Source organism: Falco biarmicus, chromosome 1, assembly GCF_023638135.1.
Source record: "Falco biarmicus isolate bFalBia1 chromosome 1, bFalBia1.pri, whole genome shotgun sequence".
Taxonomy (NCBI): Eukaryota; Metazoa; Chordata; class Aves; order Falconiformes; family Falconidae; genus Falco; species Falco biarmicus.
The window spans coordinates 38,385,519-38,407,986 of NC_079288.1; the positions used below are offsets into that span (position 1 = coordinate 38,385,519).

Here is a 22,468-nt window from a genome sequence, read left to right on the forward strand (position 1 = left end):
ATTTGAATTCTTGACTCTGCAGGAATGGATTTGTTTGTTTGTTTTAGCAGTATCACTACAGAGGACTGATTTTGTTTAAACTCAGCTGGGCTAAGGCTTGCTCTTACATCCTATGTTTAAAAACCCAAACAGCTATGGCTACTTCTGCATGCTGTAGTTATCCATGTCTCTCTCCCTTGGACAGAGCAGTACCTAGTGCATGCACTGCTGCCACCTGCTTTGATAGCACATCCTGCTACTCACCCTGCATTCAGGCTGGCTGCATGTCAATCGGCAGATGTCACAGTTCATACTGTATGACCTCCTGCTTGTATGGTGCAGGCCCTTCGGCTTGTCTGAATGTCTCAGCTACAAGAAAAGGCTTTTTCCTGCTCATATCCCACCCCTCTGAATGCAGCCACCTGCTCCCTCTGCTTCTGAGCAGAGACAGAATGGCTTGGTGTCAGCCGCGTGTTACAGTGCAGGGTCTGGAGAACAGGACGTGTTGCCATGACCGATTCCAGCTGACGTGAAAGGGAGCTGTACTCTTAAAAGGCAATTCAAATCATGAACGCAGGGGGGTCACCTCTTTTCCCCTCTTCTTGAGTTTAACGTTACCACAGTTTCCCCTTTTGGCAACTGTTCAGCCTCAGGAAGGGCTACAGGGAAGTGCCAAAACCAAGCTGTGAGAGACAAGTGGCATACGCAGTCATCTGCACAGTTCCTCAGTGTCTCCAGAGTGAGCAGCTGTTACTGCTGGGAACACCTGCATGAAAGTCCTCTCTCAAACAACTCCTTATGCGTTAGGCTAGGAAACAGTTTTCGAGGAGAAATTCCCAGACAGGTTTAAAACCACTTTATTAAAAATATAATTTAGAGACTTCATTAGAAAATAGAGCAGCCTCTGTACAGTGATGCTTTAGAAGTCCATCTAAGTTGACTGAGTGCAAAAATAATGCTCTCCTGTTGGCACGAACATAAATGGGGTGAGACCAGACTGGGAGGCTCTTGACCCAAGCAAATTTCAGCAGTGGTGAGTAGGTGGCAGGGCAAGAGCAGAGGAGATGAGGGAGCTTCAACCCCTCGGCTTCACTGGATGTTTTGCTGGTGAGGACTACAGGGCTGGAAGTGTCTGCCACAGTGAGAGATCTGCACTCTCATTCCTTTCTGTCTTGCAAATTAAAGCTGTGATGGGTTTCAAGACTGCTTGGTTGGCTCAGTTTCAATGTTAGTAGCAATGTAGTTGAATTGCAGTGAGCGTTGGACTACAGATAATTTGCATGTCTTTGTTTTGGGAAATAGCTGTGATACTGCTGCACTGGAAAGGTGATAGGCTGGATCACCGAGGTGTGCTTTACCCTACGGTATGTCAGAAGCGAAGGTAATTGGAGGCTTAGTTAATTGGTGACTTGTTTTTTCTGCTAGCCAAACATGATGGAGTATCGCCCAGGACACCACTGAAAGCTCCCCAAAGCCAGAACCGCTCTCCCTGTCTGCACCCAATGCCATTCTCAGTTGCTTTTTGTAAACGCTAAACTCAGTGGGGTTAGCTAGAAATAACTGCAGATCTTGCTAAAGCCAGCAGCCGGTCTAGTTTGTTGGGTCCTGAAATGTGAGCCACAGATGGTGCCTGGTGCCCTAAGTGCCTCCCTGGTGAGAACTTTGCAGCTGGGGAGTTATTTCTGACACTAGAACCAATGCACCCAGGAACTGGTAGCTGAGGTGAGTTAAAGTAGAAAACTTCAGCAAATTATGTAGATTGAATAAAACCCCAATGTCATGCCTTCCAAATGAACATAAATGCTGCTCCCCCTTGCGCTTTAAGGCCTCTTCCCTTTCTTTATTCACATTTGGCTGTAATGTAGCCTAACAGGGTGCTGCTGTGCCTTCCGTGGCTTGAGTAAACAGCTCTGCTGGAGGGGGGGGAAGCAGTGTGTGGAACTGGCTGTATACATAAGTAACTTGACTTCCAGATGCATGATTATGTGCTTGTGGTTATGATCTGGTAACTTGGAAATACCTTTTCATTAAGCGCAAGTACAGCTGCGGTCATCCTACAGTCCTTAGTGTACGGTTTCTGAAGGAAAACACATGTCTGGCTCTAAGCTTCACTCAGACCATCATTAAAATGCAAGTGAAGGCTGAGACTCCAACAAGTCAGTGGCTTTATTGGACAGGCTTTGTGGGTAAGAACATAGACTTAAAACCTATCTGACCTTGTTTGCAAGGGGGCGTGTGGATGGCCTTGTTTGGGTTTGTTTTTTTAATGGCTTGTGCTCAAATATTTGTTATGGTGTTTACAGAGGAATTTTACTTGCTTGTGTGTGTGTGGGGAAAGAACTAATATGCAACAGGGAGGGCTCCGCTAGCGCCTTGTTCTGGTTTGGCTTTGCTTTCAGAAACACACGCCATACTGTCTGTGCCCATAGGGAAGCACAGCCCAAACTTTCAGAAAATGGAGTTGTTGGGGGTTGTGCGAACTTGCCTCTAGGTATTTGAGAAGAGCTTTGGGGAGGTTTGGCTTTTGGGTTTTGCCCCCGTCTTTTTTTCCTTTTTTATTCCTTCCCTTAAATGTTTGATTCTCTTGGCCATTTTGAGCAGGGCAAGGCTATGGAGTAACTGCGAAAGATGTTTTGTGACCAGGTGCATGAGTTCAGGTCTCTGCTCCAGAGGTTTTCCTCTCTCTGTGATAGTTGTTAAGCAGTCCCACAGTTTCCTCCTTGTGATCTTAAGGGAACTCTAGAGACTTGTGGTAAACAGGGAGCTGGACCATGCCCTTAGGCTATAAATGGTGAGGTTCATTATAGCCCATGGCTATAAATGAAGTCTTCGATCATGTATCCTTTACATGCTGAAGAAAGCTGTAAAGCTTTCAAAAACAATAGCTCTTCCCCTGCAGTCCTCACCTACCTTCCCAAATGACTTCTCTTCTGCTGACATTGAGGCGGCAGGACTGGCACAGGCTGGCACTCCGCTCACCACAGGGAGAAGTGTCCCTGGGGAAATGAGCTGAAGCCTGTCCATCCCAGGAGCAGGGCGTTCACGTTGCCCTGTGGGAGGCTTATTCTTAAAGTCACCTGTATGCAGGGTTGAAGAAAGTTCCGGCACAGTTACTCTGAGCTTGTGGGGTCCTTTGCATCCCCAAGGCAGGGAGCAGTAGGGCAGCAGACTAGTGCTATGGTGCACTGATTTCATCTGCCACCTTTGGGAAAAGTTGGGCTTTGGGTGGGAAAACCAAGAGGGAAAGCGTAGTTTTGTTCTCTTCCCTTTCCAAACCCACACTCTAAGCCTGAATACTTAAGATTTTAAAATCCTGACCCTACAGACACTTCTTCTAATCCTCATAACCAAAATAGTTCATTGTTTCATATCACTGAGCCCCAGTAATAATAAGCTTATTGTGGCAACAGCCTGAATGAAACCAATTCTACTCTTAACTGAGACTCTCCAGCAGGAATGGAAGATACAGCTGGGTCATTTCACAGTGTTCCCAGTGGGTTTTGGATCAATTTTCCTTTCCCACTTTGTATTCTCTTATTCTGAGTAGCTGATGTGCTCAAGAAATAAGTGTTTCTATGTATCACATAAAGAATGGAAGGTGTAGCTCTAAACGCGGCTGACTTGACCTGTCCTAGTATTGCCTGAAGGTGACTTACAGTCTGCTGGGACGGGGTGTAATCATGAGTTTTGCCCATACGCTGGGAGGCATCCTGATGGGAACAGGCAATATTGGCATGTCCAAGCCAAAGCACGTTCTGACTCGAGTTGTCTCCTGTGGTTTTGTGGGTTGTGGTGGTATTTCATACTAATATCCAGCCGATTTCCCCAGCTTCCTTTTATCAGAATAAGCAGAGATGCATTTTCCTTCCTTGGAAATTCCCTGCACAACATTCATTGCAAATTTAAATTCCTTTTCTTTATGTCCTCTTCTCAGCAGGCCGCTCCTAACCTCCTGTAGCGGGGAGAGGAGAGGAAATGGAATGAATGGAGCAGGGGTCTTAGGTCTTAGCGTTGCCAGGTGTGAAAACGAAGGGTGTGTATTTGGGGTCAGGTTGAGAAAGTGAGATTTCAGCAAGGAGGAGGTTAGCTAGAAGCAAGATGCAGATTATTCAGGAGAGTTACAGAAGCGATCTCCTTCCCACCAAAAGGAAAAGACAAGAAGATCCAAGGAAGACCGCTCACCTCACTGAAATGTTCCTCAAACAGGATATTGTCACCGTCTGTATGCATGATGGGAGCTGAAATGGCACGTTCCAAGTCATAGCCAAACCACAGCTTGTTTATAATTGCCTGCAATGAAACAAATCCCACTGACTGACTGGAGATATCGAGTAAGAACCTGGGTCATGTGCTGTCATCTCTGCACTGGTGTTAAGCCAGACTAGCTCTACTGCAAATCGTGCCTGCAGGATGCTGCAAACCTGGACTGTAAGAGAGGCTGCACTGCTTCAGATCAGAAGTTCTCCTAGCCTAGTCTCCTGAATTCACGGTGACCAGTACCAGATGCTCAGGGCAAGTGTAAGAACAGGGTGAGCACATACTGGTACTTCCCAGAATGCTTTCCCTGAGCCAAGGTGGTCTCCTTGACTTCAATAGCTACTGATGGATCTTCTCTTTTCCTCTTGATGGTTGCTCTTTCTGTTCTCAGATCAGGTCCTAGCATGGACTCCTTCCCGTGCTTCTCTCCAGTTGAAGAAAGATTAAGAGAAAAAAGTCTTGTTTTACTCTTGCAGCCTTATCTGTTTTTATTTCCTGATGGCTGAACAAGATGTTTGTTACACTTCATGCTTTGGCAAGCTCTTTTTCATTAAGATTTGTTGCCCTGTGTATAGTGGTGGTTTTCTGGTTTTCTTGTTCTTTCCATCACATAACTTAGCGGTTTATTTTTTATACCTTTCTTGCTATTTAATTCTAACTTCTTCCCTTTCAAAAAACAGCCTGCTGCCTTTAGTGACTTCTGAGTTGTAAACAAAGCACCAAGGAGTCAAGACCTGAGGAGCAAGAGCAGGTGGCACTGACCATGGCTGGAAATCTGGGAAGGCTGAAAGAACTGGCAACTGCTGTGGGTTCTCTCACCTCCTCCATGCCTATTCCCTCCTGGTGGAAGTGCAGTTCAACAGCAGAGCTGAAGGTAGCCCCTGCCCTTGCCACAGAAGCGCTAGAGGCAAGAAGGTGAGGATAGGCTGAGGCTGCAGCAGGCCTTCTTCACTGCTGCATTCCACGCAGCAGAACTAGCAGCAGCAAAGGAAGTCAAATTTTTGTTCAGGGCAGTGTGTGCTCCCCTTGCTCCATGAAGGCACTACTGTGCAGTACCTGTTCACTCACCATACTCGTAGCACTGATAATCCGGGCCCCACCTGCTCCTCCGATCACCAGCATGTCTCCCGTCTTGGAGATGAGAATGGAAGGCACCATTGCTGAGGGAGGCTTCTCTCCTGGAACAGAGGCAGAGGGTATTATTCCTCCCATGTGGCTCTGAAGGGACAGACAAGTTTATCTACCTGACCCTTCTTGCACTTCCCATGGAAAACCAAGCTGCTGTTCATTCCTCAAGACGCTCCAATCTTCCCAAACAACTAGCTTCCTTGTGCTGGGACCCCATCTCACAAGAAACTGGCCCTTTATGGCACAGGCTAAAGAGGAAGCATCTCGGTACCAGACAGGACATCCTACAAGTGTTCAGGACTTGCTGCAGCTCAGTCAGTCCAGCTGAGGAGCTACCCCCTTGTACACGGCTTGCATATCCAGCACCTGGCCCTGTGTTTTATTCTGGGGATGGGAATCCTCACCTGATTTAATGCTTTTCTTTGCCATGCAGAAATCAGCGAGTTCATTATTTAAAATAATCCCAGTTCGGTTAGAATACACAAAGGAGCCAAACCTGTAGGGAGGAAAGATGAATCCTTTCAGTGCCCAGTGCTCTCCTGCTGTGGGTGACATTAACTGATACACAGCACCCTGTGTGTTACCACTGTCTCCTCCCAGCCTGCACCCAGCTAGGGCGTCCAAAAGGTATTTGTGCTGCTGCACTGGTACCAGAGATAAGCTCTACCTGTTAGTAGTGCATGTGGGGATTTGCCCGGCCCACAGAAACTTGGCAGAGCTCAGCAAGTTGTTAATTCTTTGTGAATTGTGCTGTTCCTTTGAGCTGATGCTCAAGAAACCTTTGCTTTCCCATGAAAAAGGCATTCGTGAGTAAAAGGCTGCCTAAACCAGCGAAGCCCAAAGGGATTTGCGTTTCTGGTAACGAGCCCTTGCAGTACCCTCTAAGCCCACTACATGGCCTATGTGACTCAGTTGCCACCTTTTGGCTACTCACGGGTAGTTGATGGTGCTGGTGGCGGACACGGCACTGCCATCTGCAGCAAGCACAGAGATGTGGCTTGTGCCCTTGCTTTCGTATCTGTGGTTGTAGATGGACTCCAACAAGTTGTAATGGTTGAGCGGGTGGTCACCACGTCTGTCTATTCGGTGTCTGACAAGCTCAGCAATCTTGTCAGACAGTATGGTCCCCACAGTCTCCTGCAATCACAGCAAGCTTGTGTCACCAGAGCACAGGCATGTCTGTCTTTGGGCACATGGAAGCCTCAGTAGTCAGAGCTTGGGGACTTGCACTGGCAGCATTCAGCCCCAGCCTGAATCCCCAGGCCACTCATCACAGAACATGAAACAAGCTCAGTACTGACACACCGCAGCATTGGCATGAGCATGTGCACATCGTTTATCAGGCAAGCAAGCACCAGCCTACAGCTAACAAAGACAGCAGACAAAGTAAATGACCTAATCCCGACTCAGCCTTGGCCAACGGAGCTGCATTGCTCATGATTAACACTTCTAAGTATTTTCTTTCCTTCCATGGCTGCAAAGCAGGAGGGTGTCAGAGCATCACTTGGTACTGTAGCATTTTGCTGGCAGGCAGGATGGGCTGGGCAATAGGTAGCCTGGCTTGGGGGCTCAGTGCACAGACTAAAAATGAGCTGGTGACAGTGCAGGTTAAAAAAAAAAAAAAAAAAAAAAAGGGGGGGCAGGAAGTGGACTTCCCTGCTCCTTTTCTGTGAAGCAGCAGTGCAGAGGAAGCTGTCAGTGCTGTGGGTGGCTGTGGCTGCCCCTATGCACCGTGCCAACTCACCTGAGCTTCAGAGAAGGCTGGGTCACTCATATTGGGTTTTAGCATATTGCCAAACTTCAGGGCTTCTGCAATGCGATGGTAGGTTTCTACCTTCTCCTCAGGTGTTGCCAGTGATGCTTCATGGAATTTATACTCTATGGAGCAGAACAAAATAATTTTGTTAATTGACCCAAGGCAATGTTTTCTTGAAAGAAGTGTAAAAAAAAAAAGGTTGAAAGGAACCTCTTTTTCCCATCCCCATTCTTATCAGGTTCCCCCTATGCTTTAGCAGGATATGGACACAGAAACAACTAATGTACTAATGTCCACTGTGCCTCCCAATTCCTCCTGAAGCTTTGGGAAAACCATATATCCTTTGGCCTTTGCAGCACCTATGGTGATGCTGATCCACTTTAAGAATGAGCCAGTTCATCATCCTGCTGCACAACATGGTGACACTGCCGCTTTGGGGCCCATTCCTTTTCTACTGCTCTAACATAACGCTCTTGGTGAATCTCTTGCTGCCCCTTTTCCCTTAGGAATTTTACCTTCCAGTATCTTGAGGATGAACATGAGCACAGCACCTCCCATGGGTGGTCCAGGAGAAAACAGCGTGGTGTGATTGTTCAGGGTGATGTTCAGAGCCGGGGACACCTCTGCTTTGTATTCCTGAAGGTCCTCCAGTGAGATAGTGGATCCTTCAACAGAAAACCAGATGGGCAGCTGGCATTAGCACTTTAACTTCTACTAGGTGCCATCGGCTGGCTACATCACAGCCTTGGTGAAGCTTGTAAAGAGTCATCCCTGTATACTGCAAATTTCTTCCACCAAACACCTCAATGCCTTTGTGTGTCCTTATCTACCACCAAACCCCGACAACACAAAGCCTAAGGGACTTAGAGAGGCCAGTGCATGAGCACTGTAGGTGAATAGCACAGCAGTAGGTGGCTCAGAGCCCTGCTTCTGGGCCTGAGTTATAAGAAACTGGGGAAAGGTGACCCCTTCCCATGTCAGCTACCACCCCAAGTGGCAAGCAGATGGCAAGTGTTGGCTTTCCCCTGGTACTGACTCACCGTTAGCCAATTGCTGGGAAAAGGTCTATTAGTATTAAGTGTAGCTGTTACCTACCAGCCTTCCTAATGTCCTCCACCAGGGCCCTTCCTAGCTGTCCTTCATAAAATGCTGTAGCTCCTTTTTCTGCTATAGCTTGCAGTGTTTGCTGCAGTGCTGGCCACCTGAAGGTCTCTCCACGCTTCAAAAACCTTTCACCATCACATATCAGTGGGCTGTCAAAGAAGAACATCCATCAGTTTACAGCATGGGCTTATTCTTGTCCCCAGGGCCAATGTCTTTTTCCTACCCAAAGCTGATTTGATTTATGCACATTGCATACGTTCCAAGCCAGCTGCATGGAGAAAAGTTCTCAGCTGATTGCTACCCGTAGCACCACGCACGCTTTCCCCAGACAAAGTTTCCTCCACTGAAAGGATTCATCCTTTTACCCTGGCTTAGGTCAGTGGGGCTGCTGTAGGGCTCTGCTGTAAGGGGACAATTTCCACACAGACTGAGGCAGGCCAGATACAGCCAGCTGCTCCTCATGAGCAGATGTGCTTAGCAGACAGTGCTGCTGTGCCAAGCCACTTTTTTTTTTTTTTTTTTTTTTTTTTGTAATTTAAAGTTGCTGACGGGAAAGAAATATATTTAAAAAGCACTTCTGTTATTCCTGTTATTCCCTCCCTGTCCATAGCAAGCATTCACTGAGCACAGGCCATAGCAGCAGCCTGTACTCCATGTCAGCATGTCAGAGAAAGGGTCTGAAGCTCAGAGAACAGTGGTCCTCACACTGCAGTTTAATTCATGGGTCTTACCACAGGCGGCTTCCTAGACTGGCAAAGTCTGGGTGATGGATTATTTTGTCCATAACTGGGGAAATGACAAGCGGGTCAGAAAGGAGCTTGATGGTTGGTTCAAACAGGGCTTTCCATGGTAAGCGGCCATGTCGCTTATGGGCTTCTTCATACCCACGAAGTTCTCCTGGTACAGCAATCCAGCGGGAACCTGAAGAGGAACAGCAGTGTCACAGCCAGTAAATCATTGCCTCCCTGAAAGCACTCCAATGGAAGTGTGGAGCTGTAGAGGCAACTAAGGCTTCTAAAAGCAGGCTTGGTTTTTTAGTACATTTTTCTGTTCATGTGTTTCTTCCACTAACAGCTAAAGCCAGACTCGGAGTGCACGGTGAAAGCACAAGAGGCAACAGGCACATGTTGCAGCAAGGGAGAAGGCAGCTGGACATAAGAGAAAAAGCGCTCACATGGAGCCTGGTCAAACACTAGAACAAGTGAAGCTGTGAAAATCTCCATCCTTGGAGAAGCTCAAAAATGTGACAGGTCAAGCAGCCTGAGCTAGCTCAGACATCACCCTGCTTTGAGCAGAAGATGGAGCAGAGACCTCCAACTGTCCCTTCCAACCAGAGTTGTTCCTGATTCCTTTTCAGGCTCTTCTTCCAAGGATAAGAACATCTCCTCCAGAAACTAGGACATGCCTCAAAAGAAAATGTGCTAGGGAAGGAGAATGAATGCAGCAAGAAATGTGGAGACAGCCAAGATGTGCTGCTAAAGCAAGAGTGCTTGCTGCCAAACCGGTAACGGCAAACAGTCACGGAGCCTCCTCAGGTGGGAGCGAGGTGGCAAAGCTGTAGCTGAGCTAAGCTGGAGCCCAGCAACGCAACCCCAACACTGCCAGACTGCTTCCCCAGTGTCCCCCTGGCCAAGTGCACTAGACTGATCTCATCTGCAGAAAGTCTGAGCAGCAATTAACCTTATTTTTCTCTGGAAGAACTGCTGGGAAGTGAGTGCTTTGGGAAATCTGGTCCTGAAATGCAGACTTCCTATGAAGAGAAATTACGCTGTGATTTCTCCTCAATGCTCAGCTCCCCACCCCCTCGCTGGTCAGGTTGCCAATGTGACTATGAAGCAGGCATTTTTATGGACCTAGTATTTCTTCTTACTTTTGCAAATCTCAATTCAGGACAAGCACGATCAATTAAACAGAACTTCAGATAAAGTCAGCTATGTCCTTGGTTCTCCCACCCTGTTTTTTGTGCACTGCACACCAGGAGCACACACAGCCCTCATGGCCCAGTCTGTGTCCTTACCGATGGGAATGTGAGCACAGTCAGACAATAAATCTTGTGGGAACACTCGTGGCACTGTCTCACGGGCATTGATCACTTCAACTGTTCCTAGAAAGAAGGAGAAAACACATAACGTTGTCATCCTGAAGCAGGTGAGCATCACACTTCAGCCCGCTGCAAGCACTGCACAGACTGCCAGCCCGCGCCTGTGACGCTGTGCTGAACTGCCCTGAAGCCTTTCGCCAAATGTGTCAGGCACACTCGCAGGGTCAGGCTGTGGCTGGCACGCACTGTTTGCTCCCATGCTTTTATTTAGAGCACACTTGAGCAGTGCCTGCCTAGAGACAACAAAGGTACAGGGACGAGGCCAGGGCCTGTCTCCAGTCAATTAAGGTGTCCCCCCAGGGCACCTGGGCCTGGGACACGGGCTGGGATGTGCTGCTTCACATCTGATTTGCAGGTGGGACATGTCAGAGACATAAGCCCCGTGCTCCTTGGTGGGCCATTTTCCAAGCGATGATGAGGCACGTCCATCGTGTTTATAAGCAGAATAGTGATACACAGAGGGTCTTTCAGTATCAGGAAGCTTGAAAGGAGAAACAATCAAACAAACCCCCACCAAAACCCCCACTTATATATACTTGTATTTCAGGTCCAGCTTATTATTTTGCCTCCTTCTCTGCCTTGTATCCACAGTGCTACCTAGCACACCAAGCGCCTGAGCCGTGCATGGCCATTGCGGCTCTGTGTGGCAGGATAGTTCAGGTAGCAGAAGAGGGCTGTTGACAGGAGACAAAGTTACATGACTCTGCCAAAAGGGAAAAAATAAAAATATAGGTGTTTCGCCAAATTATGTTATTGCATAAGATACACCCGAGCACTTCCAGACTCGTGACTCTATGAGACTACTTGGCAGGGGGTTTAAAACTACAATATTGTTACTGTGTTCATTGTTGATTTCACTGTTTAGATCTATAAGCTCTGGGGGCTTTGGGGAGCCAAGACAATTAAAAAACCCCAACATTAAAAACATAAAATCAAGAACACAACACTAGGGCTTAAGCCAAGCACAGGAACACTTCCCAGCAGGCCCCCAGTGCTAGATTTCTGCAGTGAAGATGCATCTCCTGGGACAGGAGGTCTCACCACCGCTTTGGGGAGTCCTGCCCACGCCAGCATGAGAAGCAGCCCCCGTGTTGGCTGGCTCTGCCTGAGCTGCTGGTGCAGGATGAGCCCAAGGGCTCAGCTGAGCCAGGGACAGCCCCATGTTGCTGGGGTGGTTGCCAGCACACACACCTCACTCCACGCCTGTCTACCTCCATGGCAGCCCAGCAGCAGCTCGGTCAGCACTGCTTATGCCTTGCTGCACTGTCACATTGATGTGACATTTGAAATATAATTTGGGATTGCTTTGGAGGGGGAAGGAAAGGCAAAGTCAGTTCATTTTAAACTCAAAGCTCCTTCCCCACACACACATTGCTATGAAAAGATGCACTCCCTGTAATGGATGCTTTGGGTTAAGAAAAAGAATGTGGTTTGTGATCAGAGGATGCATCTTCTATCTTCAAAAAATTGTTCTGAGACAACATGAAGGATTTTGACTTCCCTACAGCAGCTGGGTGTCTGCAGGGAAACAGGGCACCATGGAGCAGCCAGGGCTGGCCCATACCTGTGCTGGCATTATAGATGGTAAATACGACTCCACCACCCAGGCCCGAACTCTGAGGGTTCATCACTGAGGTGCAGATCAAGCCAGCGATGGCAGCATCCACAGCTGTGCCTCCACTTTTCAGGATGTCCCTGTGGTGGAAAGGGAGTTAAAAAGACAATGTTTAAATCCAGGAACGTCAGAGTGGAGGAGCCACATGCAAATGTCTCCCTGGGGCACTTGTAAGGCAGCCCCAGCTTGATGAGAGCAGTTTGCAGTTGGAGAAAGCTATTGGCAGCAGTACGGGTGGGGGAGAGTGCGGGACGGTGCCTGCCTTTGTGGGAGTGAGAAAGAAAAATTAGTGGGAAAGAAGGAAGAATCTGCAGGATGGCAGAACAGCTCAGGGCCAGACCTGTGCAAGGATGTCGTCTTCCTCTAGGCAGAGTGAGACAGAGAACTGCAGCTGCAGACAAAAAGGGACTGCAGGAAGCTCCCAAACATAGAGAAGGATGTTCTTGGCAGAGAAGAGAGCTTTCCACATGCTGGGAAGCAAATAACTGACTTAACTCCCCACCTACCATTCCCAATAAAAAGGCATATGCTGGTCAACAGGACAGGGGCACTGAAGCAGGAACAATGGGTCCATGAAAAGCAGACTCCTGATACTTCACATGTCAATTAGCACAAAATTCAGGCCTTACTTCCTTGCTCCTACAATGTGCCTTCCTGGGCTTATGCGATACTAGCACAAAAATCCCACTCCCTCCCCGTATCCCCAAAGGCAAAACAAAAACAAGAACAAACAGAAAAAAACTGCTCAACTGTTTAACTAGGCACAGCCACTCCGAAGAACACAGAGGCATTAAGCCTCACGCTGCAGCAATAAGTTTCTGCTAGAGAAATGTATCCAAACAAATGCTTCCCTCAAGCACAGCTGTAAAAAACAGGTAACTTTTCCTTGCAGCAGAAGTGTGGTGGGGTGGGGTTTCCTTGCAGAGCCTGCCAGTAGCCAGCACTAGTATTTGCAAGGAACATTTCTGACTGTTTGGAGTGGGATATTGCTTAGATAAGCCAGAAGGAAAAGTGGGATAGTTCATTAATTGGAGTGCAACTGCCCCCAGGGGCTGCGACAGGAACACAGAGCACATGCAGGGACTGCTGTTTATTTTACATCCATTGATGCAGCTGGAAGCTGCTGGGGCTTGGGAACAGGATGCTGCCAGCAAGCACACTGATTGCGGCTTTCCTTTGTTTCTGTAAGCGCCTTTGGAGTCACTGCCTGTAAGGAAACGGCATGTGAACAAGTGGGGAGAAAAGAAATGGTAGGGAACCACCGAGCTTTCTGGTTTTGGTCTGCACGGCTTTTAGCCTTCTAGCTGCTCCCTGGCCGTAGGTCGAGCCTGAGGCTCCGGCTCACCCATTCATCTCCTTGCAGCAGGGGTAAGACTCTCACCACACAAATGTCCCTGGCTTGTGATTTTCTGAAATAGAAGCTTTTGAATTGGTAACAATAGAAGGGAAGGACAAGGGCTTCACGAGAAACTGAGTTTCCCCTGCAGAAGGCCCGGACAGCATGTTAGAAAGTTGGGGAAGGAGGGGAGAAGGACCACCACATTGGCCCAGGACAGTGCTCCCCAGAGCCCCTGGATGATGGGCTAACGAGGCAGCACATGTATGAAGACTGGTGCCAGGGAAAACTATGGCTCTGAGATAATCTGCAATGAAAAACAACCTTAAAAAGAAACTTTGAGATTGTATGGTATTCATTTCAGTGCAGTGCATTAAGAAATAAGATCTTAACGTGGAACATCAGACTTGTTTTCCCAAAGCCTGAAAAGCACCAGATTCTAACCCAAGTTCCTGGCGACATTCACAGCTGTGTAAGTGGTTGCACATCTTGCACTACTTCTTGTCCCAGGACCCTCCTGCCACTCTCCTTCTGAAGCCAGTGCCACACACCCCTCACCATGTCCCCAGAAACACTTGTGCCTGCTCTGACGAAGACCATCATGCTTTCTTGTGTCATCTGGTGATGGCCATCTACCTGCTCCGGAAGATGAGCTGTTCCCACACCCCCACACCCCCCACCCACACCCCCAGTCTGCACCACTGCAACTGCATTAACTTAGCGTGCTCTGAAGGGTGACCACAGTTAATCAAATCATGGATTTAATATTGTACACCTAGATGGCCTGTTTCTGGATGATGCTGAGATTTGTTGGTGTTCCCAAGTACTCGTTTATAAAAGCAACATTGTGGGCTAAATACCCTTTAACTACTGCAAATATAGTGCCATATGCACAAAGCATGTAAACCTGAGTTTCTTAGCAACGCTCCAACACTCCCAGTCAGACATACAGCCAGGATAACACAAGCCTTGTTAACTCCAGTTTGTAGCTGTACCCTTGGCTCCCACTGGGATCAGGGAGGATAAATGAGGTCAAGGTCTCAGCAGAAAAGGTGTATCTAACTGCTAAACAGAGCAGCAAACTTCTCCAGGGACCTGAGACCTGGACTGTTACTGCTGTGGGCAAAGTGACACAGATTTCCTGGGAGCATTAAGGTAGAAGTTGGAGGAGGATGTTCACCGGACAGTGGAGAGGACTTCAGCAGTGCTGCCAGGACGGACACATCCTGCCTGTCACAGCAGAGGCAAACCAAGTCCCTAGTGACTAGCTCTTGTTAATCACATTTTGCAATAGAAACAAGATGTCAAGAAGAACAGAATTTCCAGATAATTCATAAGTGCTTTCCATACCACTCCTGTGCCTCTATTGGTGGCAACAGTTCACATCTGGTTGCAAATACCACATCCAACACCACACAGTCAAACCTGTTTGTTGCTCAAGGGAAGGAGGGCTTTCCAGTTGCCTACTGCCTTGCAGTGAGCACCACAGGAGGGACAGTTAAGGTTTCCCAGCCACCAGCACAGCATGCGGCACCTGAGACCACCTCAGTGTGGCATAAGCTGTGTGATACTGAGCATGGTCCTTCATCTGCTGCTTCTTTGGGGACAGGGTTTAGGGGAAAGGGGAGCTGAGACTTTGCCCCAAAACTAGTAATCATCTTGGCTTTTCGCAGCCTGGCAGAAAGCACTCCCAGGTCCAAGTCCCACAAACATCTTGGAGGGTTTGCACACCACACTGACGTTGTTTCCCTGGCTCTATGGGGGTGCCTGTGTTTTCACTTGCACCCCAGCACAGGGAGTGTCCTGTGGCACAGGACAGGCACAGTGATAGCCAAGGAAAAGCAAGACTTAAGACTGGGCTTTTAGCTCAAGCTCAGAAACAAGTGAACCCAGCAAAGGTAAAACCAAATCCTGATCAGGGTTATTAACAAGATCTCTTTTGAGCTGCTTTGCTTTTTTACCCAGAAGCCTGATATGTGTCCCAGACCATCAGCGCAGGGTCCAGGGCCCACAGCCATTCCATGCTATCTGCAGACTGGCCCCCAGTCTCGACAGCTTTCCCTCCAGCCTCTTTGGAGACTGAAACACAACAAAAAACACTACTCTCTGAGCTGGCTCTCGGTATATCACACTTGGCTCCCCGTGCCTGGCTCATCTGCTTTCAGCCAGAGCGCTGCCACTTCCTTGGAAGTGGTGCCTAGGGAACTTGGAGCCATGGTGTCTTTTTCATCTAGCTAGACTGGCAGAGTACACCCTGTCCCATTAGGTTGCTCCTTTTATATGGATCAACTGCTATGACTAGCTTAGTCACACCACCCCTCAAATCAAAACGTGCTACCTTATCAGGTCTCTCTAGAGATATCTTACTGCTGCAGCTGACAAGATGTGATAACGTGTTTTGTCCTATATCCTTCCTGCCATTTAGTTTCATCTTTAGGGTTTGGCCATTAAGGGAGTTTCCTTAAAGCCAGGAGAAGAGAAGGGTGTTAACAACCAAGTCCCGCTCCTGCAACAGCAAAACAGGGATTCACCCTCCCTGGAAGGGTGAATGATGGCACTTTGCTCACACAATCCTCACAGCAAAGGCTATCTATGGTGGGCTGCAGACCAAGTCTGCTGTTGTGCTCTGGGCTAGAATGAGCCCTGAAATAATTTTAAATACAGTGGAAATGCTAAGGTATTCAATTATATTGACTTCTTTTTCCTGCTAAAGATAGCCGGGGGCTGGGAGGAGACCACCCATTATATAGCAGCTGCCTGTAAGATTTACGAAGAGCAAAAGCAACAGCTATTTCTGTAAAAAAGGGCCAGATGCCAAATTTAAAACTGTTAAAATAAAGGAAGGGAAAGCAAATCCTTTGGGATATAAAAATTCTTCAGAAATGCTGCTGGGCCATCACTGAAAAGTATTTTTTACAGCAGATTCTCTGCCTAGAACTGAGCTTCCCAGGACCGCGGGCATTTTCTGACTGTTAAATTGTCACCATTCTCACCCTGTCCCCCAGGAGGGCATTCGTTTCAGAAGCAGCCAGTTCCCAGGGTTTATGCTAGGCTACACTGAAGATGTGGGATCAGAGATAGCTGCTGGGCCAGGTCAGGTCAGCTAGCCTTGCTGCAGGAAATCCCATTGCTGGGAACAAGCACTTTGCCTAAATCTCTCCCTGGCTTTATGGTACCATTTGGGAAACAAACGGATGCAGAGCAGTGGATGGCAGAGCTCAAATGGCACAGTGGTGATGGAAAAAGCTTCTTCCATCGCCAGGAGGGACCAAGTGGTTCAGAGTTGGAGATGAAGGTGGGTTTGGGCACTGCTCACTGCCAGGGCAATCACCTCGTGTCTCCTCATGGATTCTCAACCCGAGGACAAATCACTGAGGTGGACTTCAGTACCAAATCCACATCCTTGGGTTAAAAACTGCTCTGACTCTCCTTTTAGCCTCCCACCCCTGCTTCATTCAGGGATGAATTTTCTTCCAGCACAGGGCCCCTGTCTGGAGCAGACAGCTGCACAATATTGCTTTCAGTCCCCAACCTCCAGCAGTAAAACCATTGCAGCAAAAGACCCAGCCTTGTTCAGCCCTGAGAACTGGGCACTGATGGCTGAGAGCAAGTCTAGCACAGGACCTGCCAACAAGGATGCTGACACACTGGAGGCTTGCAGAGATTGGTCGCTTTCTGCGGGGAGCCCAAGAGTTGCATAAAGGTTTCAGAAAGTCCAACCTTACACAGTTGCAGAATATACAAACACCATCTCTAGGGCTGGAAAACCCAAGCCTGAGGATGACAGCAAGAGTAGCAAACAGGATCTGTGAGTCTGTGACCCATCTCCTGCTTGTACTGGCAAATTACAAAGACACACGTTTCTTTCACTGACCCTTCCTTCACAGCTGCACTATCGGTGAGGGAAACACAAGGGCCCCAAGATGCTTTCCCCAACCTACCATCCCACTTGTTAAAAGGCAAGATTGCTCTTCAGGCAAGAGGTTTAGTTCAGTTATTCACAACAAATTCAACTGAAAATTCTATTGGGAGCACACAAAGGCTCTGTCTTAAACAGCAGCATCTTAAACCAACACAGTATCGTGTAATGCCTCAGGAATTTCATTACTGCTAATGACAATTCACAGAGCATGTGGTTTGAGTTTCTCTCTTTTTTTTTTTTTTAAAGAAGGCAAGTTTTTTTAATTAAAGAATAAAATTTATAAGTAGGTCAGAGATTAGGTGCTGCTTTGAGCTTCTAAGACTTCAGGCGCCAGCCAGACCAGCGTGATTGGTTTCATGCCCATCCTGCACTGGAGGTTCTCGGAGCATCCCCCCCAAGGGTTGCAGGGAGCCTGGTGGAGGGGATTTGAGGATGAAAGGGGTGGCTACAGCGGGGGGTGGTGGTGGTGGTGGTGCAGCCAGGGACCCAGCAGAGACAGGGTCTGCGGGGCCAGTCGGGGAGCGCAGGGACCAGCCGGCACTGTTGAACGGCCCTGATGTGCCTTTAGGGACTGGTTACAATGACTCCTGCGCTCACCACTGTGGCGGGTGGGCAGACTGACAGGTTCAACTACAACGTGGTTTTCATTTGATTGTAGCTTTACCATAGCCTATTTTTTTTTTTTTTCGCTGGAGGTCACTTTTTTCCTTGTTGTATGTCACCACTAAAAGCATTCAGCAATTGCCAAAAAATTAGACTGAGGAAATGCATTGTTTTACTTGGTTTAAACTCTAGAAAATTTGATGGGAGGCTCTGCAGCATACAAGTACAAAGCCAGAGGTAGTCTGCCTCCAGTTCAAACAATTGACTTTAATTTGGCCGAGTTGTCTGCTTTGGGAGAAAAAAAAAAAACCAAAACAGATCATTAAAAATTTTGCTCATATTTTTTCACATTTTTTTATATATACAGAAATGTATATGTGTGTGGTCATCAATGAATTAACCAGTTTGGGTAAATTAATTCTCCTGTGCTTTCTAAATAATGATAGCAGAAATGAGCTGGTTCCAACACTGAGCTGCAGAGGCTAAATACAGCTTCCTCAAAAAAACTGCATCTGGTAACAGCCATGGCTTTGGGGCACAGAAAAAACAAGCAAATTACTATCCTTAGTACTTAGTGCTCCCCAGGCTGGACCACGAGCAAGGAGAGTCGCTGTGTCCTGCCTCAAACACAGAGGAGATGGGAAAGGAGTGAGGTGGCTGAGCTGTGGGAGGCAGGATCAGGGCAGAAGAAAGCCCATAAGGCTGAGAAATCTGGGAGCCGGGGGGTAGGGGTGGTGTTGAGTTTGGTATGATGAGAAGACCAGAAATAGTGACTGCAAAGGCTCAAACACCAGCACAGGGAGATGGGTACCTGTGAGAAGGAGCAGCCACAGAGCTGTGGGTGAGGCAGCAACCGGGCAGAAGAGAGCAGCAGCACGGGTAGCAAAGGGCCCAGCAGGGGCTCAGGAGCTGCAGTACAGGTCCCAGCTCTTGTGCCTTTGGGAATCTCACCATTCGTGATTGTTCACCCAACTCCTCAACTCTTTACAATATTTCAAGTCCAAACAGCTAGTGTAAAAATTTGTAAATGTTTGCATAACTGCAGAAAAAAAGAGTGAAGATCTAAATACAGTACTTAGAACCCCAAGATTAATTATTTCTTCTTGTTTCCTCTCTCCTAAGTCTCATGAATTTGGGAGTTTAATTATTTTTGAACAGCAGTAGTCAACAGGATTTTTGTAATCTCAAAAACACTCAGTTGACTGACTTGGCAGTGCCTGGGAAGGTGTTAGGGTTGTGCCTCAAGGATGCTTGCCTTTTCCAACTCTCGCTTTGTTGCTGAAGTGGCAAATGAAGGGGCAGCTCACAGGTGGAGACAGCAGGACCTAATGGCTATGAGTATTCTAAGAAATTGGATTTTATTGCTACTGCTATGACAAAACTCCTACGTGATGTTAAAATTTTGCAGGAGGCTGCTGTATGCTGCTCAGCTCCTGATCAAGACCTCTGGGCCAGGCTCAAGGAAGCCCTCCCCCTGCCAAGTCACACAGGGGGTCAGCGCGAGATGTACCCTGAGCAGAGCAGATTGCTCTGAAAGGCAGAGACCCTGGTCATAGCGACTCTGATGTGGCATCCACGCAGTGTAACTGCCATGTTAGACTTCCTTACTTATACTGGTGAGGTATAAATATACTTCAGACTGCTATGAAAATTAATTTAGTGGTAACTATCACGTGCTAATAGCTAAGATGTGACATACACTTACAACAGCACAGAAACGGCTGGGAGAAAATGAACAAGATCACATGCAGTACAGAGCATGCAGTAAGCTTCCTCCAAAGATAAAATGTTCCTTCCTTTACAAGCCACCACTGTGGGCCAGCGGGGACAAAAAGATGAAGACAACAATGTCTAAGAGAAGGGCAAACATTATACTTCTGATCACAAGCTCTGTTGCAGAGGAATGTTTTTATAAACAGTTTCACCTCTATTATGATCTATTGCAAGAACATGGTCTGATAGCTCAAGGTGTGAGAACACCACAGGAGTTTGCTTCATTCCAAGTATAAGGACCGCACAAAATGAGCACAAAAGTTTCCAAGTATGGCTGGAGGCAAAAGATACTGGGAAAAGCAGCAGACAGCATGCAGCAGTAGAGGAGTAGAGCTAACCACCAAGCAAAGGGTGAGTGGTGTAGAGCCAAAATGAAGGAGGAGAATAATCTTGGCTGGGGAGATCTGGAGGGCTGGGGAAGAGAGCTTGGAGCCGCAGGATGTGATGTGCGGATGCCCCAGGCTGGGGAAAAGGGGGAAAAATGGATGATGGGAAGTTGGAGGAGGGCAGAATTTTGTCGGGATCATTGGCAAACTATTTGTAGGAAATCTAACATGGTTTGTCAGACCAGAGGGACACCATATACCTTGTCAGCAAGTGTACTGGAAGCACAGCTACAGCAAATGGTTGAGGGTGTGGAAACAGGTGCAGCTTCTTGCAAAGAGAAGGGAAGGAAACAGGTGACGGCCCAGAAGCAGCAGCCAGCTAATCAAAGCCTCTCAGTTGCCCACCTGATCACAGATTTCTGTGGCTCTCACTTCAGCATCTTCGAGCTGAGTCTACACTACTGCAAGTTAAAAATTACAAAAGCTGCAAATAGCTGGTTTTGCCAGCACATTCTTTGGGTAATCCAATAATGTTTTTCCCTCTATTTCCATTAATACTGATTTAAAAGATACTTCTTCTGCCCTCCAAGGAACTAACCTGTGGCTTAGTGTAAAAAACCCCACGTCATTCCTTGACATACATGTAGCTACAGTGCATTTCTTCCATATGTGTCAGCACATCATTGCAAGAACCACAGGTACAACGTGACAGGCATGGTATAATGGCACCCACATCTCACTTCTCTCCCTACAAGGCAGAGTACACAGCTCCAGCATCCATTCCTGCAGCATCCAGCACTGCCCATAGCTGTGAAGTTCCATCCTTCTACTTTCATGTATACAAGCATTTAAGAATTGAAGTAACAGTAATAATAACATAAGAGTCAAAAAGTTTGAGAGAAGTTGCTACACAAATTAGAACCTGGGCAGCTAGAGAAATTTTTAAACCTACATCTTTCCTCCCAAGCGATGCAAGTATGTCTTTTGTACTTACATTGTCTTGGATGAATTTCTGTTAAATCCATTCTTCGCTTTCCAACAGAGTGTCTTTGCTTCAGTGCAGAAACACACCCCTTAAAGGCTGGGATGCCCAGTCCCCCTTACCCTCTCAGCCTGCCTCCCTTCCTTGCCTCTACTGAAGCCCAGCTGCAGCTCTCTGCTAGCTCCTTCCGTTTCTTCCTTAATTTATTTCTAAGCTACTTATTTGGCAGACTTACCACCACAAAGTGAACAGTTAATTTCCCCCTTCCCCACTTAAAAACAACCTTGTATTTGTATACTACAACTATTTGTACCTTCCAAAAAAAGCCATGGGTATGCACAGCTGCAAGTTTTTGTGACACTGGATAATGATGATAAGCATCAGCTGTGGAGTCAGGGCTCCATCCGCTCTCAGAGCTGCTCCACTGCTGGTAAGAGAGCACCCAGGGAGCAGTACTACTGCTCATCCCCAGAAGCAGGGACAAGACAGACACCCAGCTCACTCCCGTAGTTGTTATGTGTCCTGTCAGTCTGGGTCCACAACATACACAATATGTAACATGAAAAACCAAGAGGTCCATGCACATACCGGCCAATGACAGAGCAGGTCTCAGTGTCGGCAGCCACGGCACCGTGCAGGTAGCGCTGAGGACCGCACTTGGGTTGAGTCAGGATGACCACAAGCACAACCACTGCTGCCAGCACCCCCAGGGTTAGCATCACCAAACAACAGATCTTCCCCGTAGACATGTCTCGTCCTGTGCCGTCGGAGACAGCTGGGAGGTTTTGACTCCTTTTGCGAAGGTGCCTGCTTTGCTCGGGGTGGCAGCAGAGGGTCCCGGCACTTTGGGGAGGGACGTCTCGCTGAGGCGGGCTCTGGCCCCTGTGACTAAGAATTACATTCTTTTTAAAGTTAAAAGCTGCTAAAACCGAAAACAGTGTACTCTTTCCTGCTCTCTGTGTGAGAGGCTTTTCCCGCTCTTTTATAAAGTAAACTTCTTCTGGCATATCCCATATGCATTTTTTTTTTTTTAAGTCTCTGATTAAAGCATTTAACTCTTTCACTGCTAAAGCACTTGAAAGTGAAATCTCTACACTGCTTATTGGCTTCAAACAGCCTCCCTGTCTTCACATTCTTGCTACGTAGAGCAAATTACCAAACAAAGGCAGCCCCTACATGGTGAATCACGGGGAAAATTACTACATCAATCCGACATTGCAAACTTGAGGTATTTTCTTTCCATAAGACTACTCTAAGAAGCAAAAGCTAAATACAAAATTTTTAAAAAAGCACCAAAAAATCCCCTCTTACTTTACCTTATGTTTTAGTATAATCTTGCTTTTTTCCTTTTTTATTATTAAATCTTGCCAGTGTCCAAACCATACATCTTCTGTATATAAGCATAACAGAATACCTTGAATAAAGCAGCACGCCTCTGCATGTCGGCAAAATATTAGAGCTAAAAGCTCTGACGTCCAGCCTGTATCAGTCAGCAGCCACGGCACGCAGGAAGCGAACGGCTGCTAGGTAAGACCAGATCTGATCCTTAACAGCAGCGATAAGCAGCATGAATTGCTTCATAATGC

The 22,468-nt window shown here is 47.5% G+C and overlaps 1 protein-coding gene across 4 annotated transcripts; it reads right to left on the bottom strand.

Annotated features, from left to right (window-relative positions):
• Nucleotides 1-820: 820 nt before the first annotated feature.
• GGT5 (gamma-glutamyltransferase 5) lies at nt 821-22,443 on the bottom strand. 4 transcript variants are annotated; one of them, XM_056335834.1, is made up of 13 exons: nt 22,297-22,443; nt 21,471-21,770; nt 11,890-12,020; nt 10,242-10,328; nt 8,956-9,145; nt 8,216-8,373; nt 7,636-7,785; nt 7,109-7,242; nt 6,299-6,501; nt 5,769-5,860; nt 5,305-5,414; nt 4,162-4,269; nt 821-3,931 (listed from the first exon to the last, which is right to left on the bottom strand). In XM_056335834.1, exons 2-13 carry the CDS (start codon nt 21,629-21,631, stop codon nt 3,785-3,787), a joined length of 1,671 nt encoding a protein of 556 aa, XP_056191809.1. In that variant the 5' UTR covers nt 21,632-21,770; nt 22,297-22,443; the 3' UTR covers nt 821-3,784. The 4 variants fall into 4 exon arrangements, with proteins under 4 accessions (XP_056191809.1, XP_056191818.1, XP_056191800.1 ...); XM_056335843.1 differs by having other exon boundaries at nt 22,199-22,335; XM_056335825.1 differs by lacking the exon at nt 22,297-22,443 and having other exon boundaries at nt 21,471-21,847.
• Nucleotides 22,444-22,468: the final 25 nt, after the last annotated feature.

Excerpts from the sequence above, each read along its gene's own strand:
- GGT5 (XM_056335834.1), bottom strand. The coding sequence starts at position 21,631 with ATGTCTACGGGGAAGATCTGTTGTTTGGTGATGCTAACCCTGGGGGTG. Across the intron at positions 12,021-21,470 it reads ACCTGCTCTGTCATTGGCCG|GGACATCCTGAAAAGTGGAG; the intron begins GTATGTGCATGG and ends TTTCCACCACAG. Across the intron at positions 3,932-4,161 it reads TTGAGGAACATTTCAGTGAG|GAGGTTAGGAGCGGCCTGCT; the intron begins GTGAGCGGTCTT and ends TCCCCGCTACAG.